This window comes from Ambystoma mexicanum, chromosome 2q (assembly GCF_040938575.1).
Source record: "Ambystoma mexicanum isolate Mex_15411 chromosome 2q, UKY_AmexF1_1, whole genome shotgun sequence".
Classification (NCBI taxonomy): Eukaryota; Metazoa; Chordata; class Amphibia; order Caudata; family Ambystomatidae; genus Ambystoma; species Ambystoma mexicanum.
Genome location: NC_090924.1, coordinates 911,874,947 through 911,886,113, shown reverse-complemented (window position 1 = coordinate 911,886,113; position 11,167 = coordinate 911,874,947). Strand labels below are relative to the sequence as shown.

The 11,167-nt window shown below is 44.0% G+C and overlaps 1 protein-coding gene across 1 annotated transcript in view; it reads left to right on the top strand.

Annotated features, from left to right (window-relative positions):
* Nucleotides 1-6,738: 6,738 nt before the first annotated feature.
* Nucleotides 6,739-11,167, top strand: part of NPVF (neuropeptide VF precursor) — a 116,878-nt gene continuing 112,449 nt past the window's right edge. Inside the window, exon 1 of the mRNA XM_069646747.1 lies at nucleotides 6,739-6,920. Coding sequence (XP_069502848.1) covers nucleotides 6,780-6,920 — 141 coding nt within the window. The 5' untranslated portion in view covers nucleotides 6,739-6,779. The remainder of the gene's footprint in view (nucleotides 6,921-11,167) is intronic.

Sequence of the window (11,167 nt, the reverse complement as noted above, 5' to 3'; positions counted from 1 at the left end):
GCCAATATCCGGATTGCGCTGTCCGGTCTTCTCGCAGTTCCGCGATGGTCCTGTAGTCCTCAAAAAGGGGGCAGCGGCAGAGGGGGCCGCGCACCCGGGTCTCCTTGCAACGAGAGCACTCGGAAAAATAAAATAAAAGGCAGATCTTAAACAGATCTCAGCAGTGCCTCCAACTTGTCGGGGGGTTTCTCCCGGGGTCGGCTGGGCCCCAACTCCTCCCGCCTATCCCAAAAATGAGTATGAGACACACACAAGAAGCAAGGTAGTTCTGCTGTTTATTGAATAACGGCAGGGATGGGTCTAGGATCGTACGCGTCCGTCCAGACTCTCGAAATTCGTGGGGCTCGCAGGCCCCTTTTTGCCTCGGTATGACGCGCTACTTGCATCACCTGGGAAAGTTAGCAAAAAACCTATCGCCACTCTGGATTGGTTCATCGAGTGGTAGGGTTAGTATAGCATACGTATAGAGAACGCTGTTAGTGGTTAAGGGTCAGTCAGGTGGTATACTTGGGCTGTCCCTTCTATTAGATACTTGAAAATTGTTACACGAAGACCCCTAATGATTGGCTATGGTTAATGGCGTCAGTGATGAGTGCCCCATGTTCTGATTGGTCCACTCGCGAGCCCCCCAGCCTGGGACCATCATTGTTCCCAGCTCGCGGTGTACCTGTCATTTGCAACAATATGTAACTATGTGTTTGTGCAGACAATGCGTGGATTTGCTCATATGCCTGAGAGCAGACCATTCCCATCGCTGTAGGTGTCCATTGGGTCATTTCATTGTTGCAGCCTGTGTCTCAAACGTGGGACCCAGGCGACTTCTCCCTCCTGGGTCTGGCACCCTGTCAGGTTTGGCTTGGTCACGTGAGGAGAGACCGTGGTTGACACAGAATTCTGCACATTTAAAGTTGTATTTTCCACTGTGTGTCTGGTTTAGCTTGCAGGTGTGACCTTGGCTTTGGCTTGTGGCATGCGAGTTGCAACATTGCCCCCTTGGCTGTCAGTTCTCGCTGGGCTTGTTCTGCAGGGTCAGCAATTGTACTCTTGTTCGTTCAATGTTCGTGGAGGCTCTTGCTTGCGGCCTACTTGGGCCTGGTGCATAGGTGGGGATGTTTAATGCACGGCACTTTAAGTTGCGGTATCACATTGCTTCATAGGCAGTATCATTTCTTCGTTGTATTTTCATCACAATGCAAGGGTTAGGAGAAGCGTCAGCAAGCATTTTAGATGAGTGCTTTGTGCGTCTTGTGTTTCTGCATTTTGAAAAACCTATGTGAAAAATAATAAAGATGCGCGTCAGTGGGTGTGTCCGTCACCTACGTCATAGCACTGAATATGTTCTTCATGTGGATTGGTGTGGGGGTGTCCAGTGTGCATGGTTGCACGGGTGTTCTGACAGTTGGCTAGGTCATCATGGCATCTCTAACGATGGGTTTATTTACTGTTGAAAGGTTTAGTCGAGTTCATCCATGCCGCAGGTGTCGGCTTGAGCAGGGCAGGCTGGTGGGCAGGCTGATGGGCACATCCGTATGTTCCTGTACCAGGGTATTTGGTCCTCTGGTAGGTAGGCAAATTCATCTTGTGGCGGGTGTCTGGGTCGTGATCCTCTAGGCCAGGGGCGCAAGGAGATTGGGGGGAGTCTTTTCTCCCATTCTCCCACTTCAGTAGATGCGTTTCACTTTTCTACAAAATCTAGCATGTCATATGGACTGCAAAATGAGGAACCAGACAAGTCAGAATCAGAGGGGACAGTTTGATTTTCATGGGAGTTACCATCTTCACAGTCTTGTCTGAAACTTGTATCACTTGTTTCAAAATCATTTTGTCTTGTATTGTTGACATGCGCAGCAGATGCACCTACTTTTTTTACTTGAGTTTCCAAAGAATGGTCATTTTTGCATTTTGTACGACCATTCTGACTCATTTATTTACAAGAATCGGTCGCAAATTCCCTCTGTCAGGCAGGCATTTCTTTTTTAGACCAAAGAAGCATGCATCCGGTTTGCCAACTGAGGAACTACACAATAGTAAGTTACAACTTGAGTTGCAATCATGCAGTTGTCTCTTCTACTTTTCTACTTCCCTCTTTATCTGTGTTAACTGCTAGTGGTTTCAAGAGTCTATCTTGTAAACGACTCTCTGGTAAGCCAAGGCTAGCCGTATCCAGATCATCTTTTCGAAATAGTGCTTTGATTTTCATATTTCCTTTTACAAGGCGCAGCAGTTGTACCTACTTTTTTTACTTGAGTTTCCAAAGAATGGTCATTTTTGCAATTTGTACGACCACTCTGACTAATTTCTTGCATCCGGTTTGCCAACTGAGGAACGACACAATAGTAAGTTACAACTTGAGTTGCAATCATGCAGTTGTCTCTTCTACTTCCCTCTTCATCTGTGTTAACTGCTGGTGGTTTCCAGGGTCTATCTAGTGAACAACTCTCTGGTAAGCCAAGGCTAACCGTATCCAGATCATCTTTCGAAATAGTACTTTCATTTATCATATTTCCTTTTACAAGGCATTTTTTCATTAGATATAACTACCGATCCACTCACATCTTCAGTAGATATGAGATTCTCGTCTGTGTTGGTAGGGGTCAAACAAACAGAATTGTGGAAACCTAAAGCAATGACGGCTAGGTTTCCATTTGAGATTTTTTAATTGCAATGCTACTCATTACTCTCGATGTCCATTCAAACTGATGCATTTCATTTCCAACCAAATCTTTCATTTTGACTTCTGTACTATATGTACAGTCTGTTTCCCTCCACTCAAGGGGTGTCTTTCGAAATTAGTACACGCCACTTTGGCTCCCTCCCTTGAGGTCTAAGTGTCATGAAAATGGTACTTGGACACCATCTATATGGCGGCAGTGTCTTGTGTATCTCGTACCACCCTGCCTTTTTTATTGTTGTAACTGAACTAATGTCATGTTTGGTGTGACTGAAATGTCTTCTGTAGGAATTAATTGGATACAATTGGTGTTTGAGTGAGGTAAAGCTACATAGTACATGCAGATGTGATTTCTGTGAATGCACTTTCCCAGCACTGCAGAAATGATTAGCATGTTAGTGGATGTGTGTTTATTGTGGGTAAGGTTGCAGATATGAATGTTTCAACATGAACGGTGAAGGCAGGCATACTTGCTATGGGCGTATTTGAAATTGGTGTGAAAGACAGTGCATGTAGGCCTGGTAACCAAGTGAGCCAATGTCCACTTTCTATCAGTGTGCAGATACGATTGGTGCCACATGACATTTGAATGCAGACACAGTTGATATGCAAGTACTGGAAAATGTTCTGAAACATATCGCTAGAGACACAATTGTATTGTGCGCAGATGTCCACATGGTATAAGTGTGCAGATACGGTTGTTGTGGCGCAAGTGATTTCATAGTGGTGCGACTGCTGAAATGAATGCCTACTGACTGCAGACACAAAATGTGTATGAATGGCCAGTGAAACGGGTTGGTGCCTTGACATGGCTTCACTGCTCACAAGGATTTTCCTCCTTGTGCTAAACCCAACCCTGCCTGTCCGACTGCATTGTGAACTGTATGTATGAGAAGTATGAGCAAAGGTGCATGTGAATGGGCTTCAAGAGGAGAAACAAGGTGGCAGTGGGTACTACACAGTGATTCTTGGATTCGCCAGGGATTGTCGGTAATAAATTCTGGGCCGATTTGCGCATGTCAGACCTCTGTGGATTCCCAAGGGTGTCCTCTTTTAGGAAATGCATGGGGTTCCCTGATCTCCTTGTTAGCTGCGACACCACAGGCCCAAATCTGTAGGTTGTTCTCAAGACGAAAATTCCTCAAAATCTGCTCTGCCGAAAGACTTGAGGTTACCAGTGGTTTAGCCTTTTTTCTTTGCGCCCAGGTAGGTGCCCCCATACATGTGAGGGCCATATACTTTTTTTGCAAAGTTTGGTAAGGATTCATCCAGGGGGAGCAAAGTTATTAGCCACCCAAAAAGTGCTCTTCTTGTGAGTTAAGCAACTTAACCATAACTACACTGCCACTATCGCAGGCCATGTAATACAGGCTGCTACACCAAAACATCAGTCTAGCGAGTTAACACTTCATATCAGGCTTGCTTTTTTAAAGATGGCGAATAATAAATGTTATGCCACAGTAATTAATGGCTAGACTGACTGCACCAAAAAGCCACCAAACCGATTGTTGGCCTTTTACCAAAATGGTTGGCCTTTTACCCACATTTTCACAGAAACTGTTTTGTGTAATGCACCATTATTCAAAACATTTTCTCTGGGGAGGGAGAATCAGCACAGCACCTTGGTGTAAAGCGCTCTATAAATAAATCAATCAATCAATCAATCAAGAATCCCCCCTGACCCTATCCAAACCCAATTTGTTAGTTTGAGTTCCCTCACTAAGCTTGGTCGCAATCATATACTTGTGGCAAATATTTACACCTTCCAAAAAAACAACTCACCTGCCACCATTGGTAGCTGGTATATTTGTGGACCAGGCACCACCCCCTTCTTTCTATGTTATGGTAAACATTTAAGCTTTGATTAAAAGACATATTTGCTTCTTTCACTTGCAATAGTGCATGCCCCTGCAGTGGCATAATCATTATAAATATTGCTCACACGTGGTGGTCTGGCCCAAGGTGTGGCGTGCCATGTGCTTTGTTAAGGAGCTGGGTGGGGGCCCACTCTGTGGCTCACAGGGGAGCCCCCAAACTTGGTGCTACGCTATTGGGCACAAACTGGGTCTGACAAAGGTGTAGAATGCAGTGCGCGCCTTGAAGTCTGCCAGTAAGTCCCCGGGTGAGAAGCAACTTGTGGGTGTTTTCAATTTATAATAACTATTGTGCAATGATATTATGTGTGCAGCAATGATATTACGTTAAGTGGTGGGGGTTTATGTCCTCTGGCACCCAGTATCACGTTTAGATAATAAAAACTATTGAAAGAACCTTTCTCAGGTATTGTACTCCAGCAAATATAAGATTATCAGGTGGACTCCCCAGTGTGCATGCAGACCAGTCTAATAGGTTCTTCTATCGTAGTGGAAGCTGACTCGTGGATACATTTATAACCAGAGAATTTTTATTTATACTAAATCCTGGTCAATGATTTAATTTCCAGGTATTTTTCTCCTGGGTAAACAGCAGCACATGCCTCTCCAGGTCAGTGCTTTGCTGGCTTGTTTAACACAGCAATGGCACAGATAACGAGTACTTCTGTGCCCATTGATCTATAGATGTTTCATACACTAGCTGTAGCCTGCTTTAGAGATTTCGGTTACCCTGTTACAAGTACTGCATTATGTATGATTTACATATAAACCCCATGTCGAATCTGGAAAATGACATTCACCAAATGTGTGATCATGGACAAATCATGCCTCCCTCTGTGCTTCGGTTCTATTTCTGGCTGAAATGAGAGTGCCTGGAAACACGGGTGCAAGACGTATCTGAGAAATCTGAAGGTCGTTTGCCATCACTTAATGGGATGTCATATGGGGGTGGGGTCAAATGACACCACTTCCCATTAAGTCATCAGGGGGTCAAGGGTTGTGTGATGTCACTTCCACCAAACCTACCATTTTGATGAAATAACATCCCTGGCTCCAAGTAGACAAATCAGCCAAGTTAGGCAAACAAATGGATTTACAGGGCAAACACACACAGAAAGTGCCTTATTACGAGTCTTGCTGTAATTCTGCTGACTTTCTGAGGAGTTACTGCCAAACTCAGTTACAGTTACTGCTACTACGTTCAGTACATTTGGGAATATTTGCAGAATGACCATGGACTGCATTTTTCGCCGACAGTAAGTATGATGATTTTTGGGATTGGGGTTTAGGTTTTACCTCCAGCGCCTGCCTAGTAAATCTTGTACTTCGATGGCAACTCTTAATTCGGCAATGCCGCAAAACTAATTAAAAGTAATTCCGTTCCCACGAAAACATGTTATGGTTACCGAATTACTGCCTTTTTAACTACATCAGCAAACTTATGAGGCCGGAAGGAAGGCAGCTGAAACAGGTAAGGATTCTCTAATTCGCACACAAGAGCAAGGTTATTTAGGTTTTACTAAATAAGTAGAAACACAAAACGAAACAGCTTCCCCACCAAACTGTTGCGTGATTTCAGGTGGTGTTTTGGGCTGCTGGCGAATCCTGACAGATCTTGTGGGTTCTTGGATCGACCCGCAAGATTGGGCAGGCAGAGGTTTGCCCCCCCTTACTCAGAATGCCCCTGAGGATTAATTTAGCCCCCACTTTTATTTGATGGCTAAATGTTGCTGAATTTGACAAACATTAACACTAATGATCTACTGTCTTGTTTTTTTTTTAGATAAAAAAATGTTATCTCGATAATGATGTTTGGATACATTATTTAAATGAGATAAGATGAACGTTCTTTTCCTGACCGTAGTTGTGTGTGATACAGCGGGTTCTGAATGGAAATATGGCCACGCTTCACGACAGCTGCGCCAAAACCGAATTGCCTGACCTCCTTAGAAGCTAATTAATAGGTGTCATGTTGGAAGGCAAATACTTTCAAAGGCCAATGTATTATAAGAGAGTATTGAAACACATTCAAAAAAAAAATTCCCAACATACTTGCTTCCTTTCTGTAACTTAATAATGGCAGCCTTAATTAATACAAGACAGGGCCTCTGGCGAGGATCACACAATGTAAGGAATGCTCCTTTTGTTTCATGAGGGTATAAAGTACATGACCAATGTCAGCAGGACAGAGATCAGGACTTCTGTGCTGCCGCGCCATTTTAGTGTCCAGGAAAATGGAAATGGTCTCCCTTAGCAGGCTAATGGTATTTACCTTGTCTGCTTTCATCGTGTTAGCGGCCCAGATCCTCGGCCTTGATGACGCAGCGCGTTCCCAGCTCTACGGGCAGGAAGGTGATCAGGAGAACTTCTCTGAGGTAGGATTAATGATTGCCGGTGGCATATTGTCAATATGCGGAAAGGTATACTTTATGTGAATTCAATAATGGGGCGCGGGCTGCGCTCTTAAAACCTGTTTACGAGAGCTTTCCAGAAATGAGCACAGCTGCACTTTTCCTCTACTTATCAGAGTTACATGTTACTGGCATACTGCCTTTGTACTATTAGCAAAAGGCAAGATTTTCATTCTGTGTCAGACCTGGCTTTCTTGGAAAAGGAGATGCTATCTCAGTTGTATGAGAACTGCTTGAAGAAGGGGCCTAGGCCTTCCGGAAAGCTTGTAAAACTAATACGCGCAACTAGCACAAGATTACCCTTCCAGGGTGCCCTACTGCCCCTGCCTGGTCCTTCTTGAAGATGAAAATACATTGCAGTTAGCATTTAAAGTTGTTTGTTCCATTAGCTCTCTCGGATGTGGATTCTAAATTTCTGCAGCCACGTGATGTCATTTAGTAGCTCAAAAGCCAAGATGGGCTGAAATGGCATTGCAGAATTTTAGTTAAAGCCTCGTATTTTCTGCTTGTGATGTTTGCTGTGTTTTTAAACTCCCTTGTCTTATGATTTTGTTTGTCACGTGCATTTCTTGCATTATTCAATGTTGCCTACATATCATGGGCCCGATTCATGGCATTTTTCGCACTGCTGAAAAGTGACTGCACTGCAAAAAAATGACTTTGCACTGCCGACACAAAACCAGATTCATGGAATTGTGCAAAGTGTATTTTTGGAGTGCAAAGTCAGTGCAGTCATTTTGTACTGCAAAAATGACTTTGTACTGACTTTGCACTGCAAAAATACACTCTGCACAGTTCCATGAATCACAGTTTCTGTCGGCAGTGCAAAGTCACTTTTCAGCAGTGCGAAAAATTCAACGAATCCGGCCCCATGTGTGTATTTTCTTAGAGACTAAGGGTTGATTCATGGAATAATGTGCGTGGGAAATAGGGAACTTGCGCGCCAAACTGCGTGCAAAATCCTGCTCATCGATTCATGGAATTGAATGCGCTGCACTTTTCAAGGACTTGCATGGAGTTTGCGTAGGTTCGGCACGTCTCTGCGAGCCGTCAATCGCCTTGCGCGAGACACCACGCAGAGCATGGGTGTGGCTTGCATAGAGTCCTGGGAAGGGGGTGGAACACAAAAAATGGGGAAGAACATGCGAAAAAGGTAGCATTCTGAGGGACGGCCCATAGGCAGCATGCCCAAAATTGCACCAAATGACACATATTCATGGAACCATCCATGCAGCCTGTCGGCATAGAAATGGCCACACAAATCTCTCGATTTCTATGCCACCCGACGGCAAGCATAAAAACACTAGGAATCGCAGCAGAGAGATCGGTTTGCATGTTGGATTTAGGGGTGTGTGTATGCAACCAGATTTCCAATCTAACATATGGGTGCACGTACGCAATGCAGCAAGGTGCAGGAATGGTTTACGGGGGTTTGAATGCAGATTTTTCAAGTTTAACCCGAGCTACGAATTTTCATACGCATGTTGTCGGGGTGCCGACAACAGTTACGAGGGACCCTGCTCAGGGTCCCTGAGATGCAGGCATGCTTATGGGGGACCCAATGCACTGTTTGAAGGTTGCGTGTATTCGCGCCCAGGGGAGTATGCAAAGTTAGCTATTAATGCTTTGGGGTCATGTCAGGGGCGTTCCTGGTGTGACTTGCGAATACGGTTACTTTGCGCAGTACATTCCATGAATACACGGGGCACGCATTTTTTATTCTGCATGCAGGGTCGTGCAGTGTTGTTCTCTGCGAGCGGCAATTGCAGGAGAAATTCACACTTTTCCATTAATTGGGCTGTAAATTCTTCTGTCAAATATAAGGAACTGACATCTATAGAGTCACATCTTTACTCTTTCTGTAGTTACTGTACACATTTTGTCGACGCAGTAAACACATCAGAACTCTCCCTTACTGCCTGGTCCCTCGATGGCCATCTACCTGGAAGGGGGTTTCCTCTTTACTCCCCCCTCCAGTTTCAAGCACCCTCGAAGGGCGGGGTTCCAAACCTCCATTCACGCCGTGTGGGAATGGTACCTCCGATCACCCATTCATAAACATCCCCTTCCCGTCGCCTATCCACACACTTCCCCCTCCCACAGACACACACTCCCACACCTCCGTTGCAGTAAAGACCTGAAAGACACGCCAACCTACAGATTGTTGAGATTTTTAGCCGCAGGGAATGTAACTGGACCATGCAACCATTTGTATTTGCGTTTATTTAGTTGAGAACACGTAGCGCTTGAATCAGAAACACTGTACACTTACATCAGGGGTCAAAGCACTGCCATTTCCGGGAGATTTAGAAAAACAGATCATTGCAATGCAGATGAAGATTCACCAAATGTTTGAGGGGGACGAAATTGGGACTGGAAAAGGGGACCTCACCAACAAATCAATGCCAAAGGGTAACCGGTCTGAAACACCTCGGGGGCATTCGTACGACACTGCATAACAAGCACCAGCACGCCTAGAGAGCTAGTAAGTGGCTGAGCCTCTTGCAAATGTTGCATTAAGTGTGCATTCTGGTAAGGTCATAGCTAGCAGGTGAGGATTATTTGTATGTGTGTATATCCTTCTTGGTGGTGTGACCCTACTGTATGTTCTATGTTTGGGTCAGAAGGCGAGAACATCATTTAAGATGGTCGTGATGCTTACAGTTATTTTGTACTTGACAGCAGTTGTAAACATGATATATTATCTCCAGAACATACGAATAAGTAACACTAGTGGTTTTTGTACACATTTAGGAGGAGGGGTGAACACATAAGCATTTGTGCGCTCCAACGCTGTTGTAATTCAGAAAAAGTGGGTGGCAAAGAGGTTAGGTGGGTAAGGCTGATACGTAGACCCCAGGCAACAGAGTGAAGGAAAAATACTACTTCTCAAAACCCAAAGCAAAAATAAAAAAAATGTTTTTCCACCAAACATCCTATAAGAAAGCCATGTGCTTACTGTTTTGCATTTGCACTTAGTCCCTCATTATGTCTTTCGCTGTATGCGATTAAATATAGGGAGAATAAAATCCTGCACCTTTTACTCTACGCCCTGTATTTGGGGAAAAATGATGTGCACTAAATGGAGTTTTTAATCAACCACTTTTTAATTGAAGCTGCAAAAATTCATTCTGAAGGCATTGTGCTCTCAGGTGTTTTGTTACTACGGAACCAGTGTCCATTATTGGCACCTGGGAATAATCTGCCTGCGCATTCACGGGAGTATCCAGCATTGCAAGAGTGTGGGGGCAAGCCACGGAAAAAGTCCTGCTACTTTTTCCCCCCAATGCAATGCCACGATTCCATACGGTATCATTCAAACCCGCCCAATGAATTATTTAGGTAAAATTAGTGGTAGCTGGCATTTTAACACATACACATAACAAAATAAAAAAAGAAAACTGCAGGACCATTGCAGATGCAGGGAAAGCATCTATTAGAGCTCTGTGGGGAAAAGTGTGTGCAAACTTCCCAATTTGCAGATGGATTGCACCAACAGAAGTGACTTCACCAAAAAGGGCATTGCAAGGAGCATGAGCAGTCTTCGATACTGGGAGTCACCATGGAAGTGACTTTAGAAGAACTTGACATAAGTAAGCCAAGTGGCAAATAACTTTGTGCTGCAAAATCACTAAATTGCTTTTTTATTATATATGGAGCAACTCTAGAGTCATTCTGTGTTTTTTTATGATAGCATGATATATTAACATAAGCTAAGAAGTGAATCACTTACGGGGCTGCAGATACGACACAGTTTGATTAAATGATCTGCCCAGGATCATACACTTTGGTTAAATGGTGAAACCAGGGTGTGGACTATTTAGGAAACTGAACCCATCTTCCCAGGTTTAGTTGATCTAGATATTTATTAAGGTTTCGCTTTGCATTTCATCAGCTTAAATAATAATTAATGTATTGCAATGCCTTGGAACCAAACCACATAACATAATAAACTAGACTGTCATAATAAACTTCACAATATATAATAAAAATGGTCATATAAATATGATGAGCAATTAGAATATGGCTTTAGCTTTATTCTCCCCCATCCTGCATGCCAAGTCACAATAGCATTATGCAGGTTAATGCAGCCTAACAAACCCCCCTTGGGTTTTAAAGCCATAGTCTTTATTTAAGTACGCATGCAGAATTATGCACCCTTCTCACTTCTAAGACACAGAGCAGTGTCAGGTCCTTGGACAGCCGCTCTT